At 56.5% G+C, this 25,454-nt stretch overlaps 10 protein-coding genes across 10 annotated transcripts; 8 read left to right on the top strand and 2 right to left on the bottom strand.

Annotated features, from left to right (window-relative positions):
• Positions 1 to 177: 177 nt before the first annotated feature.
• On the bottom strand, positions 178 to 1,267 carry B0H18DRAFT_1081465 (uncharacterized protein; the record flags this gene model as incomplete). Its single annotated transcript, XM_048031399.1, has 4 exons — positions 178 to 255; positions 279 to 422; positions 495 to 1,101; positions 1,149 to 1,267. The coding sequence occupies 4 exons, from the start codon at positions 1,265 to 1,267 to the stop codon at positions 178 to 180; spliced, it is 948 nt and encodes a 315-aa protein (XP_047900302.1).
• A 1,382-nt stretch (positions 1,268 to 2,649) lies between these two features.
• Positions 2,650 to 4,135, top strand: B0H18DRAFT_190681 (uncharacterized protein). Its single transcript, XM_048037033.1, has 3 exons — positions 2,650 to 2,851; positions 2,908 to 3,620; positions 3,674 to 4,135. Exons 1-3 carry the CDS (start codon positions 2,764 to 2,766, stop codon positions 3,791 to 3,793), a joined length of 921 nt encoding a protein of 306 aa, XP_047900301.1. The 5' UTR covers positions 2,650 to 2,763; the 3' UTR covers positions 3,794 to 4,135.
• Positions 4,136 to 4,470: 335 nt separating this feature from the next.
• On the top strand, positions 4,471 to 8,270 carry B0H18DRAFT_969591 (uncharacterized protein). Its single transcript, XM_048043617.1, has 11 exons — positions 4,471 to 4,512; positions 4,577 to 4,808; positions 4,863 to 5,313; positions 5,340 to 5,659; positions 5,717 to 6,227; positions 6,285 to 6,977; positions 7,016 to 7,256; positions 7,278 to 7,331; positions 7,362 to 7,463; positions 7,520 to 8,119; positions 8,194 to 8,270. Exons 2-10 carry the CDS (start codon positions 4,603 to 4,605, stop codon positions 8,026 to 8,028), a joined length of 3,087 nt encoding a protein of 1,028 aa, XP_047900300.1. The 5' UTR covers positions 4,471 to 4,512; positions 4,577 to 4,602; the 3' UTR covers positions 8,029 to 8,119; positions 8,194 to 8,270.
• Positions 8,271 to 9,086: 816 nt separating this feature from the next.
• B0H18DRAFT_867781 (uncharacterized protein) lies at positions 9,087 to 10,262 on the bottom strand (the record flags this gene model as incomplete). The annotated part of the gene is made up of 6 exons (XM_048039886.1): positions 9,087 to 9,129; positions 9,184 to 9,312; positions 9,374 to 9,579; positions 9,634 to 9,745; positions 9,798 to 9,993; positions 10,049 to 10,262. The coding sequence occupies 6 exons, from the start codon at positions 10,260 to 10,262 to the stop codon at positions 9,087 to 9,089; spliced, it is 900 nt and encodes a 299-aa protein (XP_047900299.1).
• A 369-nt stretch (positions 10,263 to 10,631) lies between these two features.
• B0H18DRAFT_969586 (Vta1 like-domain-containing protein) lies at positions 10,632 to 12,545 on the top strand. The gene is made up of 4 exons (XM_048043616.1): positions 10,632 to 10,971; positions 11,023 to 11,245; positions 11,353 to 12,155; positions 12,216 to 12,545. The coding sequence occupies exons 1-4, from the start codon at positions 10,863 to 10,865 to the stop codon at positions 12,521 to 12,523; spliced, it is 1,443 nt and encodes a 480-aa protein (XP_047900298.1). The 5' UTR covers positions 10,632 to 10,862; the 3' UTR covers positions 12,524 to 12,545.
• A 122-nt stretch (positions 12,546 to 12,667) lies between these two features.
• On the top strand, positions 12,668 to 15,905 carry B0H18DRAFT_969576 (Cas1p-domain-containing protein). The gene is made up of 6 exons (XM_048043615.1): positions 12,668 to 13,114; positions 13,176 to 13,259; positions 13,323 to 13,838; positions 13,919 to 14,212; positions 14,262 to 14,519; positions 14,574 to 15,905. Exons 1-6 carry the CDS (start codon positions 13,003 to 13,005, stop codon positions 15,854 to 15,856), a joined length of 2,547 nt encoding a protein of 848 aa, XP_047900297.1. The 5' UTR covers positions 12,668 to 13,002; the 3' UTR covers positions 15,857 to 15,905.
• An 837-nt stretch (positions 15,906 to 16,742) lies between these two features.
• B0H18DRAFT_969574 (uncharacterized protein) lies at positions 16,743 to 18,378 on the top strand. The gene is made up of 2 exons (XM_048043614.1): positions 16,743 to 17,234; positions 17,287 to 18,378. Exons 1-2 carry the CDS (start codon positions 16,820 to 16,822, stop codon positions 18,120 to 18,122), a joined length of 1,251 nt encoding a protein of 416 aa, XP_047900296.1. The 5' UTR covers positions 16,743 to 16,819; the 3' UTR covers positions 18,123 to 18,378.
• Positions 18,379 to 18,521: 143 nt separating this feature from the next.
• B0H18DRAFT_969572 (uncharacterized protein) lies at positions 18,522 to 20,572 on the top strand. The gene is made up of 2 exons (XM_048043613.1): positions 18,522 to 18,819; positions 18,877 to 20,572. The coding sequence occupies exons 1-2, from the start codon at positions 18,593 to 18,595 to the stop codon at positions 20,465 to 20,467; spliced, it is 1,818 nt and encodes a 605-aa protein (XP_047900295.1). The 5' UTR covers positions 18,522 to 18,592; the 3' UTR covers positions 20,468 to 20,572.
• Positions 20,573 to 22,018: 1,446 nt separating this feature from the next.
• On the top strand, positions 22,019 to 23,093 carry B0H18DRAFT_1151011 (uncharacterized protein). The gene is made up of 5 exons (XM_048035724.1): positions 22,019 to 22,207; positions 22,263 to 22,384; positions 22,459 to 22,557; positions 22,640 to 22,796; positions 22,859 to 23,093. Exons 1-4 carry the CDS (start codon positions 22,110 to 22,112, stop codon positions 22,729 to 22,731), a joined length of 411 nt encoding a protein of 136 aa, XP_047900294.1. The 5' UTR covers positions 22,019 to 22,109; the 3' UTR covers positions 22,732 to 22,796; positions 22,859 to 23,093.
• An 833-nt stretch (positions 23,094 to 23,926) lies between these two features.
• Positions 23,927 to 25,218, top strand: B0H18DRAFT_969566 (uncharacterized protein; the record flags this gene model as incomplete). The annotated part of the gene is made up of 5 exons (XM_048043612.1): positions 23,927 to 24,011; positions 24,059 to 24,109; positions 24,166 to 24,320; positions 24,398 to 24,652; positions 24,715 to 25,218. 5 exons carry the CDS (start codon positions 23,927 to 23,929, stop codon positions 24,736 to 24,738), a joined length of 570 nt encoding a protein of 189 aa, XP_047900293.1. The 3' UTR covers positions 24,739 to 25,218.
• Positions 25,219 to 25,454: the final 236 nt, after the last annotated feature.

The raw sequence follows: 25,454 nt of genomic DNA, 5'->3' as shown, positions 1-25,454 counted from the left end.
CAAAGATCTCAGACACGATCTCCTCCGTTCATTTAGCGATCAAGCATTTCATCCACTTATCGTCAGGACAAACAAGCTCTTCGCCGTGAGCGGAACAGGCTTTAAGACGGCGCGAACGCGCAGCGTGTCGAGTAAAAGTACATCAGAGACCCAGCAATCGTACTCGAGCGATTGTCGTTAACTACGCCCCGACTTTCTGCGAGGCCTTCTTCTGTTCTTTTGCCTGAGCTTCGCCGCGGCTCGGCCTCGCGATCTCTGCTCTTTCGCGGCCTTCATACCTTTGGTGCAGTGGTCCGTAATTGCTTGATATGCGTGGGTATTAGTGAGATACTTGCATCTGTAGGCGCTGCTAGCCATGACGCCGTCGGAAGCACGACATTCTCAAGAAGAGATGTCAACTCGGATATTCTGGGTGCACCGGCCTGCAATTGCAAAAAAGCAGTGTCGATTATGACCTCAGGAAAATGGAGAGTACGAGGGCAGGTCGAACTTACATGCACTGCAATTACGGAGATCCGTCTGAGACCGATGGCTTCCGCCAGAGACGCCTCCGCGCCTTTGGAAAGAGGCACAAGATAGATGCCATCTGCATCCGTGGTCGACCGACGGGTATTGCAAGTGGCGACAAGATGCGGTATGTGTTGGAGAAGGGCAGGGGGAGATACGTCGCCACGGCAGACGAGTATAATTCTGGGCCTATCGTCTGATAGTGGCTCCTGAACGGGAGATGTGGACACAACGGTGCGGGAATCCGAACGCGCCGTCTTCTCCAGCAACTTGGCAACTTCATTTATGCCGAATGTCAAATGATTGAGAACATCAGGGCGTGGTTTGACGGCGTCTTGTCCACCATCAACAGCCACACTGTCTGCGGTCTGAGATTGCACCATGGAGACCGGCTCAGGCACCGTGCCGTCTGCCAACTTGGAGGCGGGTGGTGCGAGCCGGGGTCGTTTGGAAGCCCGTGCGGTAGTGCCTTTGAGAGATGATTTTCTCTTGCGGCTCCGCCTCTCGCGTTCAGCATGATACTCCGAGACACCCTGAACCATGTCAACGAAGCGAGCCACAATGGCATTCTGAACATTGACAGGCACGCTTGGCCTGTGCAACGTAAGAAGGCGTTTGACCAATACACGGCGACCACATACCATTGCACTCTAAATGGGTTGTCTAGCACGCTTCGGAAAACGGGTTTCCTCTCAAGCGCGTCTTTAGCCTTTGCGCGATTCGACTGGTTCGTGTGTGTTCGAACGAGTTTATCAGCCATGCGGAGGCTACACTTGATCTGCTGGAGGTGGATGGGATGTTGTGGGAGTCGTGTGGTAGGACGACCGCTGCGGTGGTGGACGACTGTGCAGTCTTGAGCTGAGCAGCGAGTGGAAGTCGTTAGCGGGACCAAATTCGTAGACGCTGGCGTGCGCGCAGATGGCATCGGGTTGGGTCGGGCATCCCCGAGGGAGCATACTGAACTCCTTACCGCGAGCTTGCTGTGAGCTGTCAGCACCGCTCAGTGGCTCACTCACCCGCTGCGTCTGACCACTGACTTGGTCGTCGGTCGCGCAGCTTATCTTCCGTGACTCGTGGACGGCCCCCTCATTTACCGTACGACCTGTGCCGGTATCCATCATCGTCTGACGCTACTAGCACTGCTGAGCACGCACTTGGCTCTGTCATCGGCCCATCGTCTCAGGAGAGCTGCTTACGCTTTGTCGGTGGAAGAATGGCGCGTCGCATAGGCATGAAGTAGGCCTCGATCGGAGCTAGAGGGGCCAACAGCAACAACGGCATGCTCGCGTCATGCATGTCCCATTTGCATTTGGTGATCACGCTGGTACTGACCGCCTACACTCAATACATGATGGGAGCACAGCTTCCATAGGGTCATGCCGCATGCGGCTCGAATTGGCGCAGAACCGTTCGCCATCCTTGAAATGCCGCACTGGTCGGTGTGTCACAGTCCTGCCCAGCGATGGTCCATTACAAACGACGTATTAACCACGTAAGCAGCCCTAGCCCCCCACCCGCACAGCGGTTGATGCCTGTACTGTGACAATCATTGACCACAGTGAATGATGCGCTGGCCCTCTCAAGCTGTAGGTCACACAAAGTACACACCGGTTAAACCATCGAACGCCTACGCGCCGCCTTTCGCGGTGGTCGCGGGCGTAGAATACTTTCCCGAGGCGAGTCCACCCGAAAAGGCGTAAACTCATGGCTGGGCGTCTTGGGGTATACCACAGCGCTTTGGGGAGACCAGAAGCTTTTCATGACCTGCGGGCCAGTCAGTCGTTCCGTTCCGGAGCGCCAACATTGGCTTATGCAATAGGGGCATAAGCCAATGGTTCCGAAGGCCAAGGTAGGAGGCTGCTGGATACCGATTGTTCTTCGGTCGCTTTTGGATCACATCGTGTTTCTCTTACCAACGCAAGATGACCTGCGGACCTACGTGGCGCATGTCACTCACTCGTCTCCTGTGTGACGCTTAAGCCGGTGCATCAAGCCGGCTTCCTACGTCCGTGCGAGGGGCAAAGCATCTGTTACACCGACAGTCTGTGTAGCTTCGCCGGTGTATTCATGTTTCAGCTTTGGTTTTGAGTCGCGCCCCAAACTCAATAGCCACTAGTCGGGAGCCTGAATATACACATTGGGCTCTTGAACCAAACTCCACGGAGATTCGGACTTCATTGTGATGGGAAGTGACTCGGTGCGTTCACAAATTTGGGATGTCGGACACCTATCACTCGGGCGGTGTTATGGTGGCATATGCCAATTACCCCGAGATATAAAACGAAGCCATTGCGTTCACCATCGTACAGTACGCCCTCCACTATCAGCCCACCCGCTTGCTTTGGTACGTACCATGGCTGTGCCTTAGTGCCAACTGACCATATATATAACCATATATAGACCGAGGTACTGCGTATCGTCTGATTGGCACATCTCTCAGTACCTCCCTGCATACTCTTCACCCTCTACCAGTCTTCGATCACTGCTATACGCTCATGCCGTCCAGCACGTCGTCCCACCAGATCGACCTTTACAGGTCTGCGCGAGACCTGCCCCAGGAGTTTGGGCTGCGTTCCACGATAACCCTAGGAACTCAAACGTTATGTTGCCCTACGCGAAGAAGGCACGACACAACCCGATCTTTATGGTTCGCTGGCTCGAACATCTGGCTTGTCTGTTCGACGTTGGGTCCGAGTTCTTTCACCGCCTCCGTCGATTTCGTGCTTTCGTGTACCGAAGGACCACTCGGATCGTATCCGCTGTTCATCTACACGCCTATCCCTTTCACCCAACTCGACCCTCGCCATTACATCCCCAGGCTCCGGAGTCTCGTTCATAGTCTACAACAAGCGGTGCCTTCAGAGCGAGTCTTTTCCATCTTTGCCCTCGAAGACATCGCCCGGGCGTTTGCTTCTCTGTGGACAAAGGCGACGGGAGTCAAATTGGAGCGGGACCCGGAGTACTACGCGGCAAAACTTACGTACTGCACGAGGGCCACTCTGCAAGCGGGACAACTCGCTCCGCTTCGCGACGTCTCTTACGACTTGAGGCCCGCCCGCGAGAGCGATTTACTACACGTAGCTGAGCTTTGCTGCGGCTTCGCGGTGACGTCCGTAAGTCTGTTTGAGTTTGATCTGATATCCCCGGAAGCTCATCGTGTTGCTAGGAGCCGTTCACATTGTCCATGAGCAGAGCCGCGATGGAGGCGAAGCTGCTCATCCAAAACGGACAGGTGTGGGTGCACGAGATATGTGCGCGCGGGCAGCGTCCGGAGATGCGTCCATAGTCGCAGTCACGCGGACCAGCGAAACGGTCGCGGGGTCACGAAGGTGTTCACGAACCCCCGGTGGAGGCAACGGGGGTGCGCGGAACGTCTCGTACGGCATGTCTGTCAACAGTACGTGCATCTTGATTGTTCGCATTGCTTGCAACATGCTCACGCATCTCATAGACTCCTTCAAACGAAGGAGAGCGTTGTTCTCTATGTGGCACACGACAACCCCACTGCTGCAAAGGTGTACCACAGAGTGGGGTTTGTTGGCTTATCTGAAGACGGTGCACCCGTCGAAGGGGTCGATCCTTGGCTGGAGCTTGGGTTGACCAAGAAAAGGTTGATCTCGGCCACTGGTGACCGGTAGATATCCAGGACTCTTTATAATATTTATGCTACTTTCATCGGTACTACTCATAGTTCTCTCTTATTACCTGTAGTATCGCTACATAATCCGGATACACTGTACGTACAGCATAACCCCAATCACTACAATAATAGACACTGGATATAGCCTAGATGTACGGCTTGTCACCATATGTATGGATTCATCGGTCCCAGTGAGATCGCCACAAAGGAACCCCCTGCTCAGTGGTAGATCGTGCGGCCTGCTACTGAGGATGGTCGTGCGACAAGCCAAATCAGGCACCTTGTACAACGAAGTGATAGGCGCTTAAATGCTTCCGCGAGCGTGGACTCTAACTTCCATCATGCTCAGCATCATGGGCGCATCTGTGAGGCCTCAAACACCATATTATCTGGCAAGGAGTTTCCGCTAATCTCTGGCCGATATAACAGGATGTCCAGTTGCGCATTGGTCGCGCATGACGAGCCATGGCCATGGGTTCAATGACATTACGTATCAGCCCGGTCCGCAATGGGCTGGTCGGCCGCATTTCTGTTCGGGCCATGCTTTTCCTCCAGCTCTCCCCACCTCGTTGACCCACTACACGCTCACGGTGACGATGGCTTCTGCGGCCCCCGCTGGTTGGGCATTGCCTCCATCCACAGCCTCCTCGCCCTGTGGAACGTACGCCATCCGTCTCGCACCCGCATGAACGCCTCTCGGCTTCCTCGCGAAAAGTGGGCTGGAGTCGGCGGAACTTATGTCTGGGCCTTCAGACACGGTACGATCAGCGGTGAGGTCCTCCGAGTCTACAAGCGGTCCGCTGGATCCTACAGGCGAAGCGGCTACGGACGGGCCCGCCGCAAGCATCTGGCGGCCCTCTATACCGAGCCATACGAGCACGGCCTCCTCACTTGGCACGGAGGCCGGGGCGCTAGGTCATTTTGTTCGGTCCGATACTCTTCTCAGCTTCGGTCGGTCCCAGACGCGGAATGCAGCCGAGCTCAAAGCTCTCATGGGCAACTCAAACTCTCGGCTGAAGACTGGAGCTACTGTGCACGTTGCTGCTCGGAGAAAGACTGGACAAAATCCCGACGACACGCAGGCGGACGCCGTCGCCTTGGAACATGCAAAATCCCGAAGCCGGGTGGAAGTAGATATCGTCCTCGATAGTGACACTTCGTCCAAGGTGGGTTCATGAAAGGTCATGTCAAGGTTCGCGTCCGCAAGCGGTCGAGAAAAGACGAGCCCATTTGTCTGGCCGACCCAAAGATCCGCGTCATCGGCTTCGAGTGCATTCCTGGGGAGAGCGAGCGTCATACCTTCTATCAATGCGCTTCGCCACTATCGGCGATTACAGATGGTCTGGATCGCCTTTTCGACGCGCCTACGGGCTCAGACGGCTTTACACGCGCAATAGAGGGTATGCACACCTTACCGTTCGCCATGCGTTTGCCTGTGGACAGCAAGTTTGGCGCCGCTAAGGGTGTATTAAACCTGCATTCCGGGGTCATTGTGCAGTATATAGCAATGATGTAAGTTTATCGATCGGGACGCATCGTCTATGATTAGAGTCTGAACGCATTCTGCAGTTCTATCAAAGTGAAGGATCCCAAGACAGGGAAACGCTCTATCGCGCACTTCTTTAGGAACTGCGAAATTTGGCCACGCCTTAACGCCTCCATCCTTCTAGCCTCCGCCCCGAGACCGCTTCAGGTGACTACCACCAAGAGCCTTGCCATGCTTAGCAACGAAAGGAAGGTGAAGCTTACGGCCCAGTTGCACCGCTTGACCTGGGTAGCCGGCCAACGCTGCTACGTGAACGTCTCGGTCGTAAACGACACAAAGAAGACTGTGAAGACGCTTACGTTGATGCTCGTACGCTCGACGACGATGTTCAGACCCACCCCGGAGTTGGATGCTGGGCGCGCTCGTAGCGTCGATCCTGATGCGTGCCAGACAACCACGCTCCACAAAGTGGTTGCAGAGAATGTCCTGGAGATGGCACAACCGGGCACCAAGGGCCGCGCAAGTGCCAAGGGTTGGTGGACTGGTGTGGGCCCCGGCAAGGAACTTTCATTCTCGCATTACATTCTTATCCCAGTAAGTCTTGTGCGTTTCTATCATCGATGGTGTATTCGACAACTCATGGCTCGCAAGCCTGAAGCATTGTCTGTAACCCGGTCGCGGTTGCTCGAGGTCGAATACTCCATTCGCGTAACGCTCAGCGCGGGCCCGCTCACTCCCGATGTCCACGGTACACTGCCTATCAGGGTCATCAACTTCCTATCCATCGATCCCATCCCCAGCGAGCCGTCTCATTCATTTCTGGTGGAGCCGGTGCATCCGTTGAAACGCCGTCGTTCCATCGACGGTGAACTGGACGCACTGACCGAGGCGTCCCTCTCGCGCAATGAAGTACCTCCAGTCGGGCTCATGCCGGGCGATGATGACCACAACACAGCTCGCCCTCGGCAGGGCCCATATCATGTCTTATGCAACCCCGTTCACGAGGCGCAGACTCATTCTTTGCGAATCACAAACCCCGACCAGGTCCCGTCGTCACTACAGGCTTCTGAGTCGTCTGATAGCGAAGCTAGTGTCTATTCGTCGGATGCCAGCTATCACTCGAGTGTGGACGAGCTTGCGTCATCCTCTGGCGTGCAACTGTCAAGTGGGCTAGGAAACCTCGACCTCGAGGATCCCAACTCGGACGAGGAGGTCGAGTACGTGGTCGGCTCTGCCCGCTTGGATGAAGAATTGGAGGATCCTACTATCGCCGGCCCAGAGTACGGTACATCGCGTGCTACTGTGTCGCGGCCTATGGGACCACGCTCTGGCAGTAGATCGGACGTGACCGAGGGCGAACACGAGATGTCCGCCCCATCCAGCGGCGCAACACAATCAATGTCGGAGCTCTTCCCCCAAGGGAATACCGTAATGTCCGTGATGAAACGGAGCGCAGGGCAAGGGATTCTTTCGTCGATGATGTGAACGAACGGCTTCTAGCTGCTGCTACATCACTGCACGCCACCCCCCGCAGACGTGCCAGACATCCCGTGGGCTTCGCGTATAGCTCTGACGAGGCAATGCTCGATATGGACGCTACTCCTCGCCTCTCTCAGGATCAGAGTGATGTCCCGCAAGTGCCAGTACGTCCCCTGCGTCCCTCACGCCATCTGGGTAGACGCACACCTGCTCCGAGTGGTCACGGAACTTTTCCCTCTGACGGTTTAGTCTGTGCTTCTGTTGGCATGGGTACCACGGCAGCAGAACCCACACCGACTGCCTGCTCTGCCCTTTCCCAATCTTCAGTGCGGAGGTCGCGTGCATTACCTCGTCCCCTGTCAACATACCGATCGCGACTGCGGACGCTGCGCGTATGGCACCAACAGCGCTGGCCGCACAAGCCGTGGGACCTGCAAACCACGAAGGCCTCCCAGTCGATGAACAATATCCAATCGCTCGGTTTCAGCAAGCCATTTCGGTGACGGGGGCCACTGGAGGCGGCAACTATGTCACAACAACTCCCCACATTGACCTCGGGTGTCACCCGCCACATACGCACGCCGTCATCCACAAAGACATTCCGCGGGAACTCGATGGCGCAAGCTTTCGCGGGAGAACCGCACACATCCATCCCCCTGTTGGTAATGCAGCGAGATCCGAATCGAGCTCCTCCGCGTCCACATCCTCGTCCGCGACGTCAAGCTCCGGGTACGACAGTGGCCACTCGTATGAGACATCGGTGACCTCCGTGCACTCTGCAGACGGCCGCGGGCGTCCGACTGCAGGCATGCAGATGGCGGGCGCGTCCGAGAGCGCCGTGCCGGTGCAGGGGCGCATCGCTGAATTTGAAGACCGCGTCAGGTGTGTGCGGCCCGTCGCGAGCGCGTTTGTGTAGTCCGGCCAGGACGGGCTGCTCGTATGCAAGCGGCGTCCCATCGCTGTCGTCTGTACGTCCCGCTGTATAACCATAACACAAATGTCGAATGCTATTTGTGTGCTCTGTCAATGATGTCCCTTGTCCAGCGATGACCGGCGAACGGCCGCTATGGTTTGTCCTCACCCACACGGAGCACATGCGTATCTCTTGAGGGGTACCGTCGGCGCTGATCGCTATCTCGCCCGCTCCTTGGCTCCGAGTCGGACGTTCACCACCCTTGTTTGCCACGCGCGATACATACCAGTGCTCAACTGGCACCTGCGGGAGAACACCGTCTGACGGCATCCCGCAAACTGCGACTGCCCGTCTCGGAGCTTGACCGAGTCTGAAGCTTGAAGCTTAAGGCGCGTCTGCAGCATTTGATGTTTCGTCCGCCCTCCATCGGAGTGCGCTGATACTTCGTCCTTGAGCGCAAGGTTTGAGGCATCTGAGGCGGAGTCCAGCCCTCATGAATTCGTGCCAGAATCGGGGGGACAGAACTGCTCTGAGCTTCTCGGTGCCAGTGCCTGTGCTGCAAAGGCTGCGAATTGGCGTCTTGTTTGAGTTCGGAGATACGGCGGTGGCTCTGCACAAACTTCAGCTAGAAGTCCTCGCCTTCCGTGGATATTGAAACAGGATGTCAGCACTGTCAAGTCGTACATGCGCGACGCCTAGTGATGGGGATTATGGTTTTTGATTCAGTTCAGAATCCGTTGCCTATCAGTGGTAGTCGGACTTATCTGCGATGGCTTCTACATACGCAGATTGCCAGACAAAGCCCCCGGGACTTCTGCAAGTCTCCGATGAACGAAGTCGGATCGGGCTTTGCGTTGCCCTTCTCTTCGGCCTTCACGTCGAGGACATCTCCAAACGCAAACAGTATATAGTATTGGAAGGGCCTTACTTAGTTGCGGTTAACGAGTAGAACACCGATAGCGGAATGGCTGCCAGAACGGTGCGAGAATCCGTGGTGTAATGTGTAATTTGTATTGTACAGATGGTGAAGCTCTTCTATTCTTTCTTCAATGGCAGATCGTTTACTCGATGACAACACCACCGTTGATGTGAATAATCTGACCGCTGCATTGGTCCAGGGTGTCAGAACTCATTCTGACAGAGCGGAGGTGTGCGTACCTGATGTAACTCGAGTCCGGTGACGCGAGGTATACGAAAGCAGTTGCAATCTCGATAGGTTGACCGGCGCGACCCATCGGCACTGTCGTTCCGAACGTCTCGATCGACTTCTTGGACATCGTTGCCGGGCTATGTGACAAAACATCGTCAGCCTGCAAAGTATGTCGCCGGAAGAAAAGTATAGACACACATGAGCGGTGTCCAGATTGGACCAGGTGCGACGGCGTTGCAGCGAATACCTTTATCCCCAACAATCTGATTGGAGAGCGCACGCATCAGGCCAATTATAGCACCCTTTGTTGCTGTGTAGTCGATCAGCTCGGGGTGCCCAACGGCCATGTTGATGGACGCGTTGAAGTTAATTGTCCCTCCAGGAGGCATGTGTGGGATTGCCGCCTACGCAAAGAAGTCGGTACGTTTCACGCTAGAAGGAGGACTGTGGGTGCAAACCTTGCATAGGTAGAAGAATGAATGGATGTTGGTATCGAATGTGTTATGCCATTGTTCGGTGGGAAGGGTGGGGAGGAAGTTGTTGGCGTTTTGTGTGCCATGATTCAGTACGCTTCGCGAATATGGGTATATGCGCCACATAAAGTTCTGCACGAAACACTCACAGCGCATCAAGCTTTCCATGGAACGCAAGGTGCTTCTCAATGAGGACAATGCATTGCTCCTCCTTGCGAAGGTCGAACTCGAAGCTCTGAAGCTTGATTTTGCCGTTTGTTTTCTTCTTAATCTCTTCCTCTGCTGCCTTCGCTTCTCCCTTTTCTTTGGCAGTATAGGTTATTGTGAGGTCGGCACCCTCCAGCGCTGCGTTACGCATATAGTCACCCTGTCTTGCGTGGGAGCGCGTATATTGACTCACCGAAGAGCAGTGCCGTAGCCAGACCGATCCCACTGTCACCACCAGTGACAATGGCGCTCTGACCTTCAAGCTTGTTGGCGGCCTTGTATGGCTTGCCGTCCGCCGTGACATCGTTGAGCGGCTGAGGATCGAGCTTGCTCTGGAGGCCGGGGGCGCTGCCCTGCTCCTGGAAGGGCGGCTTGTAGCCTTTCTGGAACTGCTCGATGTACTTCATTTTATGGTGGGTTTTGTGCGCGCAGAGGAGGAGACGGTCGTGAACAAGACAGCACGTACGACGCGACCATTATATATGTATGCGCTGAGGCTCTGAGCAGAGCTGAGGAGCGACGGCGTGAGTGACGTCAGTTCGTCACCGACGCGTCACCGCGAGGCTAGCGGAAAGCACGTCGCGTCGCAGACGTTGTAGAAGCATCTGAGCATGACGCGGAGGTACTTTGTGCACAGAGACACGCAGCGTTGTCCCGGACGCGTAGAGCCACGACGTCGTCGGGAGGGAAGCGCGTACGAAACGGGCAGGCCACTTACCCGATTGGGCAACCGGATGACATCAGATGAGGGTTAGGGTTCGCGAGGTGCGCCGCAGCTGCGCCTGACCACACTCTGACTCCGTTGCTCTATCCTGCGCGTGTGCTCGCTGTGCTCGACAGTTGGCTAACATCTCTCTGCTGTGAACCTAACATCTGCTGTGGTCGCCGCGGTTGTGTCACTCACACCCAAGTCCGAACCCGGTCACCAGTGCTATCCACTTCGTCTAACGCCACTCCGAAAATCCTCATCTACACACTACGACAATACAGACGACCTGGTTGTCATCATGACCTTCATGGACCTACCTGCTGTCCCCCCAGAGCTCAAGAATGTCACCCCGTATGTCCAGCGGGCCGAAGAGCTCTTCTCGCAAGATCCAGTCGTGTCCTACTGGAGTATATAGCCATTTTGGCTCGTGTGCGCTCTGAATCTGATGAAGTATCTAGGTGCATACTACGGGGCTCAAGTTGGTATTGCTTCCAAGTCCAAAGCCCCCGCATCGCGAAAATACCTCTTCAATCTCCTCGACGCGCTTGAACGCCTGAAGGTTGAAATCGGAGACAACGATGCTGTCCACGATGAATTTGCTGCAAGCGCATACGTTGAGAACTTTGCACTGAAGGTGTTTGGAATGGCGGACAATGAAGATAGGCGAGGAGCAGCAACCCGGTACGTCCTCCCATCTTTCTGTCCCACTTCGCTCAATGTCTTCTAAGACATCATCATCTCATCCCCCACTCCCATTGCATCACACAAAATATCACTTTGTGAATCAGTGGGACAGCCAAGAAGTTCCTTGCCGCCGCCAACTTTCTCGAGATCCTCCGCACATTCGACAAAGAGAAGACAGACGCCGCCTCTCCCACCCCCGATTCTACTGAAGACAAGATCCGCTACGCGAAATGGAAAGCAGCAGACATTGCAAAGGCATTCCGCGAGGGTCGTAAGCCCACTCCGGGGCCCGCAGGCTCCGAGCCCGAACCTGCTTCTGCCCCAGCTTCACCTCCTGCCGACGCGCCCTCCTTCACTCGTGCCACGCCTCCGCCTCCAGCCATCACCGACCTCCCTGCTTCACAACAGGTTGCATTCTTTCAACAGGACCCTCGGGCGTACGTTCCGGATGAACTACTCGCACACACACTCCCAGGAGCATCCTCTTCCGCACAAAGTCTGGCATGGAGCACGGCGGCCACACCTGGGACGCCAGGGCGCCCTCTCGACGCCGCAACGTCACGTAATAATCTGCAGGTGTCAGTGAGCGGCGAGCTCGAGGGCAGGCCCGATGACGAGATCACACCAGTGGAGGAGGTGCCGAGTAGGATGGGAGTGAGGTTCTCCCCATCCGCGACAGGCGGCGATTCTCCACCTGCCAATCCCAGTACTCTACCGCCACCTGCAGATTCGCAGGAGACAGGTCTTCCGGCAGGCTTCGTTCCCGAGCGGATCGAGCCCGACCCGAGTGCTCCTCCGATGGAAGACCTCCCGCCAGGCTTCGTGCCTAGTGCACCCGTCGATGAACCCGAGGAACCATCTGCGCCTTATGGTGAACCATCTTCGCCTTATGGTGAACCATCTTCTAGTGCGTCCCCAGTCCCGCCGCCGTCAATTACGACTTACTCATCCACGCGTCCCCCGCCAGTCCCTCTTTCCCCAGACGCGCCGGTCGTACCTTCGGGCCGACCCGTGGTTCCATACTCCCCTCCCCCGAGCGTCCCACCGCCTGCTCCGATCGTATCCATTGCGCGTGCGCCTATGATGCCAATTGCCCCGATGTCACCAATGCCGGGTTTGGACACCACGGCGACGGCGGTCCCGGTTGAGCTAACCCCGGTGGTCATTGCGCGGGCGCAAAGGCATTGCAAGTTTGCGGTCTCGGCGCTGGACTATGAGGATGCGGAGCAAGCCCGGAAGGAGCTGAGGACTGCGCTGAGGTTGTTGGGCGGTTAGACCCGTCGTCTGCTTGCGCGCTGTTGGACCGGAGGGTTGAAATGGTGTTGTACTGTATGTGCTAACCGCGTATGTACTGCGATTGAATAATTGAATCTTGAGTATGTATTAACCACGCCCATCCCAACGTCGACACTGCCAGGTACTTGCACTTGAATGACGAACCGCCAAGCGCCCAGCCGCCACGCGGATTGATCATGGTTTGCGTAATCTGGATCTGGCTGACTCAGCAGCTCGGCGTTATCGCGCGCTTAACCCCGCTGCTGTACCGACTCGGCTCCAAGGGCGCTGGGCTGTGTCTACACACCACCACGGACCTCGTTAGCTTTCAGACGGACTTCACTGTCTTCGTGCTGTTCCTTTCTAGCAGCCTGCCTTTGCACTGCTCAATCCCATGCCACTTTGCTAGCCATCAGACGTTGGAAACCGCTGCACGTCACTCAGGTTTGTGACTGGAGGCTGGTCGACTCGAGCTCGGAATGCCTCCACGACGATTCTCGTTGTCCATCAACCCCCAGTGGTCACATTATGTCTCGATAGCATCTCTTGCTTTAGCACTTCTGCTTGGCTTTGTGCGCTACGCCGTCATCGGTGCGTACCATTCTTCAAATGTAACTGACGATGGGATCTCACGCGCGTATCGGGCGTACAGACCGCGCTGACCCATTGCATTGCGATGCGCTCTTGACCGAAGGACAATGGTTAGATGACAAGTTCAACAACTGGCAACCAGAAGGTACGTACCTACATCCTTGTGCCGCCGTGCTCCTCATCACGTTCTTCGTGTTGACGCCTGCAGGTTGCATGATGCACACCTACAGCCCCAAGGACATCTCGACATGCATGCGCAACAGGCGCGTCGTGTTCATCGGCGACTCTGTGACCCGCCAGCTCTTCTTCCAGCTCGCGCATACGTTGGATGCCAGTCTGCCCACCACCCCGCCAGACGACGAGCACAAGCACGCGGATTACGCCTACACTGCAGCATCGTCCGCTGTGCATCTATCCTTCATCTGGGACCCATATCTCAACTCCTCACACGCTCAATCTTACATCAACTCCACCCCAAGCGGACCGAATCTACCGTCCCTCGCCGACACATCCGATCGCCCAGCCCTGCTCGTCTTCGGCTCTGGGCTATGGTACCTTCGCTACGGCGAGTCGGGCGGACTACCTGCATGGGAGGCTAGGATCGAGAGCACGCTGAGCGCGCTCAACCGCGCCCACACACAGCCCGCCGACACGGTCGCCCTTCTCCCCGTGTCGGACGTCGTCTCCGCGAAGCTGTCGCGCGAGCGCGCGGAGACAATGCGCGGTGCAGATATCGACGCGATGAACTCGGATCTGAAACACCGCGTCCACCCCCACCACCCGCTGGATTCGCGCTCCTGCCAGCGCCGCCCGTGAGTGGAACGGCAGGAGGGCGGCCACACGTGGGGCTCCCCCTTGTGTTCAACTCGATGTTGGACGCGAGCCAGACGGACGATGGGCTGCATTTCTCGAATGCGGTGGTGGGCACGCAAGCGCAGGTGCTGCTAAACCTGGCGTGCAATGATGTGATGCCGAAGAAGTTCCCGATGGATAAGACGTGCTGCAGAAGGTACCCATGGCCTAGCCCGCTACACTCGCTCATCCTGGCTGTGGCGATTTTGTGGGGCCCTGCTTGTGTATTGCTCGCGAGGAGAGTCGGTGAGTCAGTCAACGAAGTCAGCGTGGTCGAGTACTAACGCTTCCGAAGCCCCACGGCAAAACGGACAGCCATTCATCGGCGACCAAGAGATGCCTGCTGTCGTTCTGAGCGTGGCTGCCGCACTGATATACTTGGCTGATCGAACCGGGATTTGGCTGAAGGAGCAGAAACAGTTCAGCCCATGGGTGTTCGCATTTCTCTCCCTTCTCAGTCTTGCCGTTGGTCTGTGTACCATGCAACAGGCCGACAAGGACCTTGGCTTCCTTAACCGAGAGCAGACCGACGAATGGAAAGGCTGGATGCAGAGTTAGTCCTCGCGAAATCGACGTACTACTGCCTGCTGATGGTTGTTCTGTCCAGTTGCTATCCTCATCTACCATTATACCGGCGCGTCGAAGATATCTGGCATCTACAACGTCATCCGCGTTTTGGTCGCGTCATATCTCTTTATGACGGGATACGGTCATACATCTTTCTACATCAAGAAGGCTGACTTTGGATTTCTACGAATCGCTCAGGTCATGATTCGATTGAACCTGCTCACCCTCCTTCTTGCGTACACCATGAACACCGACTATCTCTTCTACTATTTCGCGCCCCTCGTCTCATGGTGGTTCCTGATCATCTACGGCACAATGTTCGCCGGGTCGCAATACAACGATCGCACCGCCTTCGTCCTTGTCAAGATCCTGCTCTCCATGGGGCTCGTTACTTGGATCATGTCCGAGCAATGGATCCTCGAATCTATCTTCGACTTCCTCTCGCGCGCGTGCGGGATCCACTGGTCCGCACGCGAATGGGCCTTCCGCGTCAACCTCGACCTGTGGATCGTTTACTTCGGCATGCTGACCTCGCTTGCGGTGATCAAGATCCGCGAGCACCGGCTGACCGACCACCCTCAATGGCCACTTGTGGTCAAAGGCGCCATTGGGCTCTCGGGCATCGTCCTCCTGTGGTTCTTCGCATTCGAGCTGTACCAGCCGGACAAGTTCGCGTACAACCTGTGGCACCCGTACATCTCGTTCCTCCCTATCGGGGCGTTCGTCGTGCTCAGGAATGCGAATGTGATCTTGCGGTCGGCATCGTCGAGGACGTTCGCGTTCATCGGGACGTGTTCGCTGGAGACGTTCATCATCCAGTACCATCTCTGGCTTGCGGGGGACACCAAGGGTGTCCTGCTCGTCATCCCCGGCACGCGTTGGCGCCCCGTCAACCTCGTACTCACGACAATCGTTTTCGTATACGTATCATACCGCGTTGCACAAGCGACAGGAGAAATCACGAACTGGGTGTGCGGTACGACGAAGCCTCAGGCGCTCCCGACAGTCGCAGAAAACGCCACCACGTCTGGCCGCCGCAGCCACCTCAGTACACCTGCGAGCGAAGGCGAGACGATCTTTCTCGTCCAACAAAACGCAGGGCCCTCGAAGGACGACGAAGAGACGCCGAGCGCAGACACGCCCTCGCGTCCACAACGGCGGTGGGTCGACCGACTTGCGGAGAGCACGTCGCCATCAAGTTCGTCAACTCCAGGCTTCAGGGTGTGGTATGGAGAGACAGAGTGGAAACCGGGAGTGAAGACGAAGGTAGGAATAGCAGCAGTTGTGATGTGGTTGCTAAACATAATGTGGCCACACCCATGAATGTTTGGACACCGTTCATTGCATCATGACATTCGGCTATATACACAGTACTGTATAATAGATTGGAGTAGAATCCTAATGTCCGGTTGATTTCCAACGGTGAACTACCTATCGCCACACGATTCGACCACACAACTGAGAGAAGAGTGTCAGTGATTGATGCAAACGCGGTACAACGAAGGCAAGGATCATTTGGTTGAAGACATAATGCATAACATCAAGTGAACATCAAATACTTGATGTCCTCAGTAAGAACGCAGCATTGGTATAATCATGCATGCGATTGCGTCAAACCGACTACTGACCATGCAACCTGGCAAAGACGAAGTCAGCTATGCGATCAAAGCATCGCATGAAACAGAGGCGTCAGAATTAGCATGGTAATACTCGTCACCACCCATCCTTTAGACGGGATCAGGACTTGACTCTATAACTACTCATCACTCAGACTTGAAGTGGAATGAGGCTCACCATGAACATCCCCGATCACGTCCGCAGCAGGCACTGTTGAAGTCAGAGCGACGAAGCGTCGCAAGTACACTGTTCAGGATGAATGTCAGCGTCAGAAAAGATGATGCGTCCAATGCAGCTCAGAAATTTGGGTATATGATGTACGTTCATCAGCCCGTGTGCGAGCTTCGAAGTAGCGATTCATGTTTTCTCGTCACTGCTAGACGCGTCGCAGAAGGGATACTCACCTAATTGTCATCTGCAAGCATCCTAGGATATGAGACACGGCGAGCATGAGAGCAAGAGATGGAAAGGAAAGAGGGACAACGACAGGAAAAAAGACAGAACGACGCGCTGAAAAGGCCGCTGTGGCGACTCGGTCACGTGTTGCCATTAGGGCAGGCGAGTTCTGGCCGTGATGGCGCTGCCTTTCCTGGCGCGAACTTGCTTGCATCGTCCCTTTCAGCTCTCTGATTCGAGCGGCTGCTCGGCCTGCTCTTCCCGACCACAACCATGGCCAACGTCGTCACCCATCCCCATCTGCAGGTCGACTTTCCTCGCCCCGTCAACCCCTCGCACGCTCCTCTGGGTTTCGGGTTCGGGCTCTCCACCGCACCTGTTAGCGCAGGCTGGGCGGCCACGCCAACCCATGCGCCGCAATCCCCCTGGAATCTCGCCACTAGCACACAATCTGCCGCGCCCCGCGTACAGAAGAGACGACATGAGCCCGATGAAGAGAGCGAGAACAGACACTCGAGGGATGATGAGATGGACAGAAGTCCTACTCCAGAGCGCCTCAAGCGAGCCGTGCCGAAACGTGCACGTACCACGCCTGCTATCACGAGCGCAAAAGACGAGAAGAATGCGAAGACGACTAGGTCATCTTCAGCGAACGACGAGAGCGACGTGGATGTAGGGGTGTTGCTAGGTACGTTTTGTGCAGGTGGTTCTGAGGCGGTACTCACGAATGATATCCACAGCGAGCCTTCCTCCTCAGTCTCTACTGCCACTCCTCACGTCGTTGCTGACTGCGCAACCATCTCTGAAGTTGACGGTTCTCTCGCTGATTCCACGACCCACGCTCGAGACAGCCACGCAGGCCCTTGACCATGCGGCAAACAAGCTGCGAGACGCGTACCCCTACTCGAATACGCCTTTCTCCCAGCCCGGGCCTTCTACCTCATTCGGTTTCGGCTCAGGAGGATTTGGCAACAACCGCTCGAACGTACAGTCAGCCGCAGGCCTCAGCTTCCCTCGCCTCGCATCAACATCTCCCTTCGGCTCACAATCAGCATCCGGCCAATCAGGTGGCATGCGGGACGAGTACATACTGTCTCGTCTCCGCCCACACATCAACGACTTTGTGGCTGCATGCCAGTCATACCTACCATACTTTTCCAATGCCGCACCCTCCACAGCAAGTGCGTCCGCCTCGCCGAAGACGAACATGCAGTCGCATGCGGCCGCTTTGCAGTCCCAGCACAAAGACCGTTCGCATCCAACGGAGACTTTCCTGTTCCTCTCGTCGCTTACGGCACACGTCCTCAATCAGCCAGCGCTCACGCAGTCGGCACTTGTGCCCATGATATTGCCGCGTCTTATCGAGGAGTGGAAAGCTTGGCTCGATCGTGTCGACCAGGCGGTCAATCGCGAAGGAGGGATGTTTGGCTCGGAGACTGTGCGGACGTGGGAGAGGTGTCTCGACGACTTCGCACAAGCGCAAGGAAACGGTTTAGAGATCCTGAAACAGCTGCGCGACCATTGGGTACTACGGGTCGGTTGGTTAGTGGGCAGACAGCCCATGCAGGAACTCTAGTTGTTGCCGATGACTCTAGTATGTTGAGATTCTGTCGCTCATGCAAAGTAGGTATTGCATCTGTCCACTCTCCTTCACCACCTTCGCGCTGTCTACAATCCCTGTACGCTCATTTGACGATCGCTTATGACCGGTGCTCAATGATTCCCTTGCTTATCCCCACGTGTACTCTCGTCATTGCATCCTCGTCTGGAATTTTGCTATGTTAATAGGGCTAGCTATTACGTCGTCTCGAATACATGATTCTCGTCAACTCCTTTTGCGCTTGCCAGCCTCATCGGGTTTCGGGGCCGCACACTGAGCAGCGGCGCGTGAGGAGCGCGTCGCGTCGCGAGGAGCACGTGGCAAAATTTCCGCCACCGTTCCCGTGCCAGTGCTCGCTCGCTTTCCGTGTCCAGTGCCAGGTCAATCTCGCTGGGTTCGCCAGAGTGTGTCTGCCCTATCTGTCTCCCGCGCTGGGCTCCCCATGCATGATCAATCATGCCGCCTCGCTCGTGCCCAGCCTCTCGGCCAGTTTTCCGAGCATCTTATTCGCAGCAGCTAGTCGAGCGTGGTCCAGGACGAGGCCAGCACGCGCACCGCTCCGTGGATCTGTGCGGGGACATGCTACTGCATCCGAACCACGGCGGCAAGATAGCCAAGAGGTACATAGAGACGACGATGCATTTGCCGAGGACGCGGAACAAGCTGGACCGTCGTGCGTACTGTACTTTCTTGGGCATGTACGGCACTAACTAATCTTCGTGAACTCTAGCACGCCGCTCCTTGCCAGGCTTGCTGTGCATGATGGTGTTGCCAGCGACATCATGACACATGGTGGACCCATCCCTCGGTTCTCTCCAAAGCGTGCAAAATTGGGATCCCCCTCGCGTAACGGCGCCCAACAGCAGGATGTATCTACCGATGTTGTCGACTCTACCGCTGAGAATGCGAGGCATCCTAAGGGCCGACCGCCACGGTCGTTGGTGTGGCGCAATCCATGGAGTATACCTGTCACCGACGTCCATGTTGACTCCCTTCCAGTGCGGGAGCTGTTTGCGCTCGATCTGGGACGGGACCTCAATTCATACGAGACCGACCCTCCATGGCCCGAGATCGCCGAGGCACTGTCCGCGTCGCGATCGCGCCCGTGTGTGGTGCATTACGGCCCCTTTGTATATTCCCCCAATGCCTCCGTACCCTGGCCAACTTCGTCCGAGGACCTCCACCGCAAACTCGACCACTTTCAGAGCCTCAGCCCGCCGCCGTCTTTGGAATGGCTCATACGATATCATGCCAGATTCCGCCAACATCATTCGACCGAGACCTTCAACGTCCTGCTCCGTCTCGCTATACGCATGGCGCGTCGCAAGACGGCAGAGTCGCTGTTCATCCAAATGGAGAAGGAAGCTATCTCCCCGGACCTGCTCACCCGCCAGCTTCGTGTGCGGTTCTTGGTCAGGCTGGAAGAGGGTTGGGAGCGGGCGTGGGCAGAGCAAACGGGTCTGGCACGCGAACAAGACAAACCTTTGCCGCTCGCTGTCTGGGTGGAATTCTTCGGCACCGAGAAGAGAGGCGCGATACGGAAGTGGCGGCTCAACGACGACCTGGAGGAATACGCGCTCAAGCCCGTAAAGCCTGTAGACCGTGGCACGCTGCAGAGCAGGTACCGACGTCTCATGCAGGGTATGCCCACGCTTACGCCTCACGAGATGGCGAGAGTCCCGACTGCGGTCGTCTACAATACCGTAGGGAACTTGATCCTCATGGACCAACTCGAGCTTGCTTTCAAGGTCACGGAGTCTTTCTTCCTCGAATTGCCCGATCGCTTGGAGCCGAGCCTGCATGATCGGTGTCTTGCCATCATCCACCTGCACCTAACACCATCCTCGCCGCGTGGCCTGAAGGGGCACTTCGCGCTGAGGAGGCTTGTATATCAATTTCTAAGCATGCACCACGGCTTGCGACCGAATGCGACCACGCTCTACTTGCTCATGCGGCCGTTGCTGAGAACGCGTGGGGGTGGTTCTGCAGCGGAAGAGCTGGTGAAGACGTTTGTCCACCGATGGGGTCGGAGCATCGTGGACGAGAGGGTTCGGCGGCGTGTCGCGGTGCTCCTCTGCCAGCAAGGCCAGTTATCCAGGGCGGCTACTGTTGCGCGCGCGCAGAAAGTCGTGGAACTGGCGCGCAGGGAGCTATCTACTGAGGAAGAGGTGACTTCCCGCCCGGCACGTGTTCGCAAGCTGCCCGCCCCAGCTCCGTTCATCTTCCGTCGCAGGAACGTTGAACGGTGGAAGTGGCAATTATTACGGCGGCGGCTGCGACGCAAGACGTTACAGCGGCGGCGGGCTTCTCGGGGACCATAGGCCTGGCCTTGCTATGCGCTCCAACGACCTCCTTCGATTCAAGGCGAAGGACGAGTGTGGCCCCGAGCGCGTCACACTCGCAGCCCTGGCGACCCTTCATGCGTCGATCATCTTCGGGTGTCACCGTATGCTGCCGGCGAACACATGGGAAGCCTTTACGCAAAACACCAGCCGAATGAGTAGGGGTCTCGCACGAGGATGCCGAAGGAGAACGTTAATCCTTGGGGCGCTGGCGAGGGTAGCAGACGGGCGCGTATAGGCGGCACCTCACGTGTACATTATCAGTCCCTCCAAAGATTGGCACAGTCCCCCTATACCGCAAAGCCGTTGCGTTACGTCGTGGAGGCGCGGGCAGACAGTGGTGTCTGTCTACACGAATCGCTTGATCTACGTACGACGGTCGATGTATATTCGCTGCAGCGCGGAAGAAGCCACAGTTGTGAGTTCTGACTTGGAAGAACGGGCACTGCGGCCGAGCCTGCAGGTCGATTAGCTGACATGGCCGCAACTCTCGCTATGTTCTCCGCATCTTTGCTGTCTGCGCGTAGCGCACGTTCCATGCCTAGACCCCGAAGGACTTGGATGGAGCCAGTGCTAGGGTGCGCCATTGCGATTGGCGTGTTCAACGCAAACACGGTGCGCTGCGTCCAGACCGAGCACATAGTGCACTGAAGCGGATAAGATGCAACGTAACTGCTAGGCGCCTACGAGGCCTTCGTAGTCCTAGTCAAGATGGGTTCGCCTCCGGTCCTCCGAACCTTGGTGCCGCCGATCTGAATCTGCTCAATGCAGCGCCACTAATGTTACTGAATGATGAGCAGGCTCCATGCAGGGACACTCCAGTAATTGACCGAAAGTGACAGCGCCAACCGGTATACACCGGTGCGCCCTTCATGAGCTGCTGCAGAGTATAAAGGCCACCGACGCACACAGGACCACCGTGCCAGACGAGGGCGATCTCAGACGAGAGCAGGTAGGCGACTCACCGCAGGAAGCCTACTGATCTCGTTATATATCACAGCACAGTGCGGTTTCTTGACGCTTCTGCCCAGCAACTCGGGCGCGATAGATTGCTCGAAGACGATCATTTTGCTGCAACAAATCTGGTGCATTGCTCAGGCTGTCAACTATTGACCCCGAGGTAGCCGACTCGAGATCCCTGCCCAATGCTATCTCATCACTGTCCGCACCCAGATGACGTGCAGTAGGGGAATCTCGCACTCAGATTCGGTGGCGCAATCTTCTCGTTGATCCCAGATCCACCATTACCTCCTCGTCCGCTCCAACCACGATGGCTGGTGTGTTGTTCCACACCCCAACGTATTGTCGGGCTCTTCCAAAGAATTGATGGCCGTCTCGAAGGCCCGCGACACTCGGCTCTCTGCTCCTGCATCATTCATTGTTGCGGCAGCATGCCCAAACCGTTTACTTCGGGGTTCGGTATCCGCTCAAAATATATTCACTTCCTCACCTTAGAACAGTACGTGTCAAGGTTGGCTCTGCCTCTCTACGGATGACATGCAGAGTCGATTCACGAGTTGCAGAAATGGGGTGACATGTAATGCAGAGCCGGTTTTTAAGCTGCGGAAAATGCCCGTAGGTCCAGAGCGTACCCGCTGCCGCTTTTTTCTCTACGCAGCTTATGTCCGCCAAGTTCCCAATGCCTACTCCAGAGCAGATTGTCGGTATCTCATGCACTTGTGTCGGATGCGGTCCTGGCGGCGGCACCTCCATGGTAGCGTGCGTCCTCTAATTCATAGCCTTGACATCAACCGAAGACTAACGCACCTTGCAGACGAGTTTCCATCGTTAATTATGAAGGACAGACGGTGTATGACACTTATGTGCAGCCGACCACCCAGGTGTCTGACTATCGCACAGGCACTACGGGCATAGAGCCCGGGCACTTGGATCCGGGTATGTAGTCCGCTGGTGGACGCTGAAGACATGACTCTCCCTTTATACATGGTCGCTAACTTATTGGTGTGCAGCTAATGGCGCCAAGGCGTTCCTAGAAGTCCAACAGAACGTTGCGCGCGTTATTAAAGGCAAAGTAATCGTCGGCCACTCCCTCTGGCTGGATCTTTCCGGTATGGTCATCATAATAGGCTCGCGCCCGTCCGGGACTTGCCACTCCGGAGCTGTCTCTGACTCGTGTCTTTCTGTGGTCAGTACTCGGAATACCACATCCGCGGTTAACACGCGCGACGTGGCGCTCTACCAACCGTTCAAGAACGCGCTCCGCGGGTCGGCCAACCAGGTGATTGGTCTGCAAACCCTCATGTGGCATCTCATGCGCCGCCGCGTCCAGGACGGTAAGATAGATGCTGTGAGTATCCCCTCATTCCCGATAGCGTTTACACCGTGTGCTGACGTCGGTACGATTTTCAGCTCGAGAACGCACGCGCGGTGTGGATCTGTACCGCTCGCATGGTGCCGAATGGGAAAGCGGCGTGTCGAAAGGGCAGTGGCCTTGCGCACTGCCGCCGTCCCATTCTCTCGGTGCTTTACGTGAAGATACGTCTGCCCGTCCGCGCGCCCAGATATGATGGGGTGCCGTCCGTGCTGATTAGATGCAGAGGCCGAAAAGATCTGGACCGCTGATAGACTTATGTATATATCCTTATCCTTCCTTTCATAGTTCCACTTACGCCGACTCACCGCTCCCTGACCTCAGCAGCATAAAGCACACTAGTCTAGCGCATAATACGTACTGTATTCTTGATTCTTGGAATGTATAGTCTTCCTGAAAATGCATCAGTGAAGCGTGTTGGATTTCAAAGGGGTGCCGGCGCCACATGGTCCTACGTCGTTTGGTGTAACCTACCACGCTGTGCATTGGCATCGAAGGCCTGAACTTGGTTGCCTGCCTAATAATACGGTCCCGGGCTACTATGCGAGGACGTCGGTGACTCAAGTGTTCGCCCAAATTTCACCCCCTCATCTCCCACTCTGACCGCGTCCGCATTGTACATCATACCGGGGTCCATCGTGTACAGCAGCTGGTCAAGTTACGTGAGTTCTGTCAGAGGTATCCACTAAAAAAGAGGCTCTGCCGAACGGGCACTGATCAACACAGACAGGCTTGACCGCGCATAGGTGACGTCAAAGCCCAGCCGTTCTATCAATTGTCCCCCGGTAGACGAGGCAAGGGAACTCGGCAATATTTTACAGAAGCACGGCCGCCGCAGTGGGGCGCAAATGATCGAAGTTGGGCCCGCCCGACAGCCTGAGGAAGTCGCTGCTCGTTGCGAGTCGCGTCCAGTTGGTCGTTTAAGTGTTCGCAACGATGGTAGCAGCGAATTCGTGTGCAACAAAGTGTGACTTGCACCATGCCGAATATGCCCATGGTGCGTGGCCTGGCGGAGGTATTTGCCAGATGGACGTCCACTAAAGCCTCCGCGCCACTGCAGCGCACCTCGCATCAATTATCCATAATTGGCAGTTGTCCTCGAACGCATGCTTGCATCCTGGCGACCCTCCCGCAGGCCCCCTCCCCCCACTCCAGCATCTCCCGACGACCGCCCGCGTTCCTCACAACGCGGTAATGCTGAAGATTCAACCGATGCGGGCCTTCGCTGGAACGCGCAGTCACGGCACCGCTCTCGACGCCCCATGACGCTGTTCTGTCCGAGCTGCTAGGTCGGCGAGACAGCACGAGCGAGGAAAGCCCGGCGCCTGCGGATGGTCCTAGGCAGGACTGCCGAAGATAAGCATAGACGGAACCACGAGCTCCTTCTATCGTTCCGAGCGCACGGCCACGCCTCTCAGGCTGCAGGGCTGCGCTCGACGTCCGCCAGTCCAACTCTGCACACGATCCGTCTATGAACCCTTCACTGGCGCCCTCGCTGGCGTAATGACATCGCCCGTGCACGACCAGGGGGGCAGCCAAGCAATGTCGGACGCTGACTTGGCCACACACGAGATGAGCTCTGGGCCCACCTGTCGCGCATTCGCGAACTGCAGAGTGAAATTGCGGGGATGCACCTGCAAATGGAAGGCATCGGGTCGAGCGATGCTCGGAGCGCGAGACGTGCTGCGGGTGCGACGAGGCGTGCGACAGAAGAGTGGGACGATCCGGGCGAGGCGGAGGAGCAGCGCAACGCCGCGCGCGATGCAGAGTTCGCCACCCTTGCTGAGACGTTCAGGGGGCGGCGCGCGGCGATAGATGGGATTATGGGCAAGGTTAGTACGCAGTCCCTCCATTGGCGTCGAAGTTGCACTCAGGAACGCCCCTCGTTGCATAGCTTGACGACTATCCCATGCCTTGACCACATTTCACGCACTACCTACGCCCGTCATGGACTTCGCCAGCGGCCGGAGCAATACCAAGGACTCTGGAGCGAGGCCGCAACCTCTCGATGCGTCATTTCCAGGCAAGATGCCGTGCTTCAGGACGAGTATGAACCCGAGCCTGTATTCCCTGAAAGTCCTACCTCCGATGCACCCTCACACGTTGCGGACCCTTAGCGCATCTCTGCACGTTCAGTGCGCTTGTACTCAGGGATAATATGCTATCATAGTACCGGACCTTGCCTCCTCTTCGTACTTGCCTTATAAATCTCGGCGTGCGGCATAAACCAGCTAATACGCCCAGCAAGCCATGGTGTCTGTGCCCTCTAAAGGCGCCAGAGACTCGTACGCAACTTTCCCTGTGGTCTCACGCTCGTATCTCTGGCTATGACTCATGCGGACCTTTGGTGATCGGGATTTACGCTGAACTAGGTACTGAACACCGTCTTGCCACCGACACATTAAGGGGGAGCCTCGTGCGCAAACCCCGCAAAGTCTCCAGCTCAGCGCTGGGGCGAACATCGACGCCACGTAAATCGGGCGTACATTGGGCCTCACGCCGCCTACACACAATTCGCAATGGTCTGTCAGGGCAGCCGCCAGATCAAAAAGAAGCTTTTCATGTTGCAGCGTGACCCGTCCGCGGAAAGCCGTCCTGTCACTGTCAGCTTGCGTCAATCTTAGGTTTGGGACC

The sequence above is a fragment of the Fomitopsis serialis genome (assembly GCF_022376445.1).
Source record: "Fomitopsis serialis strain Sig1Antser10 chromosome Unknown B0H18scaffold_2, whole genome shotgun sequence".
Classification (NCBI taxonomy): Eukaryota; Fungi; Basidiomycota; class Agaricomycetes; order Polyporales; family Fomitopsidaceae; genus Fomitopsis; species Fomitopsis serialis.
This window is presented reverse-complemented; position numbering and strand designations above follow the sequence as displayed.

What these genes read in the sequence shown, in the direction of transcription:
- B0H18DRAFT_969591 (XM_048043617.1), top strand. Translation starts at nt 4,603, where the DNA reads ATGACGAGCCATGGCCATGGGTTCAATGACATTACGTATCAGCCCGGT. An exon ending in CGCATTACATTCTTATCCCA is followed by an intron (nt 6,228 to 6,284) that starts GTAAGTCTTGTG and finishes ATGGCTCGCAAG; the next exon opens with CCTGAAGCATTGTCTGTAAC. An exon ending in GCTCTGGCAGTAGATCGGAC is followed by an intron (nt 6,978 to 7,015) that starts GTGACCGAGGGC and finishes CGCCCCATCCAG; the next exon opens with CGGCGCAACACAATCAATGT.
- B0H18DRAFT_969586 (XM_048043616.1), top strand. Translation starts at nt 10,863, where the DNA reads ATGACCTTCATGGACCTACCTGCTGTCCCCCCAGAGCTCAAGAATGTC. An exon ending in TCCAGTCGTGTCCTACTGGA is followed by an intron (nt 10,972 to 11,022) that starts GTATATAGCCAT and finishes TGAAGTATCTAG; the next exon opens with GTGCATACTACGGGGCTCAA. An exon ending in TTATGGTGAACCATCTTCTA is followed by an intron (nt 12,156 to 12,215) that starts GTGCGTCCCCAG and finishes GTCCCCCGCCAG; the next exon opens with TCCCTCTTTCCCCAGACGCG.
- B0H18DRAFT_1151011 (XM_048035724.1), top strand. Translation starts at nt 22,110, where the DNA reads ATGTCCGCCAAGTTCCCAATGCCTACTCCAGAGCAGATTGTCGGTATC. An exon ending in GGCGGCACCTCCATGGTAGC is followed by an intron (nt 22,208 to 22,262) that starts GTGCGTCCTCTA and finishes CGCACCTTGCAG; the next exon opens with ACGAGTTTCCATCGTTAATT. An exon ending in GCCCGGGCACTTGGATCCGG is followed by an intron (nt 22,385 to 22,458) that starts GTATGTAGTCCG and finishes ATTGGTGTGCAG; the next exon opens with CTAATGGCGCCAAGGCGTTC.
- B0H18DRAFT_969574 (XM_048043614.1), top strand. Translation starts at nt 16,820, where the DNA reads ATGGCCAACGTCGTCACCCATCCCCATCTGCAGGTCGACTTTCCTCGC. An exon ending in GGATGTAGGGGTGTTGCTAG is followed by an intron (nt 17,235 to 17,286) that starts GTACGTTTTGTG and finishes TGATATCCACAG; the next exon opens with CGAGCCTTCCTCCTCAGTCT.
- B0H18DRAFT_969572 (XM_048043613.1), top strand. Translation starts at nt 18,593, where the DNA reads ATGATCAATCATGCCGCCTCGCTCGTGCCCAGCCTCTCGGCCAGTTTT. An exon ending in GCGGAACAAGCTGGACCGTC is followed by an intron (nt 18,820 to 18,876) that starts GTGCGTACTGTA and finishes CGTGAACTCTAG; the next exon opens with CACGCCGCTCCTTGCCAGGC.
- B0H18DRAFT_190681 (XM_048037033.1), top strand. Translation starts at nt 2,764, where the DNA reads ATGCCAATTACCCCGAGATATAAAACGAAGCCATTGCGTTCACCATCG. An exon ending in CAGCCCACCCGCTTGCTTTG is followed by an intron (nt 2,852 to 2,907) that starts GTACGTACCATG and finishes AACCATATATAG; the next exon opens with ACCGAGGTACTGCGTATCGT. An exon ending in GCGGCTTCGCGGTGACGTCC is followed by an intron (nt 3,621 to 3,673) that starts GTAAGTCTGTTT and finishes TCGTGTTGCTAG; the next exon opens with GAGCCGTTCACATTGTCCAT.
- B0H18DRAFT_969576 (XM_048043615.1), top strand. Translation starts at nt 13,003, where the DNA reads ATGCCTCCACGACGATTCTCGTTGTCCATCAACCCCCAGTGGTCACAT. An exon ending in TGTGCGCTACGCCGTCATCG is followed by an intron (nt 13,115 to 13,175) that starts GTGCGTACCATT and finishes TCGGGCGTACAG; the next exon opens with ACCGCGCTGACCCATTGCAT. An exon ending in CAACAACTGGCAACCAGAAG is followed by an intron (nt 13,260 to 13,322) that starts GTACGTACCTAC and finishes TGACGCCTGCAG; the next exon opens with GTTGCATGATGCACACCTAC.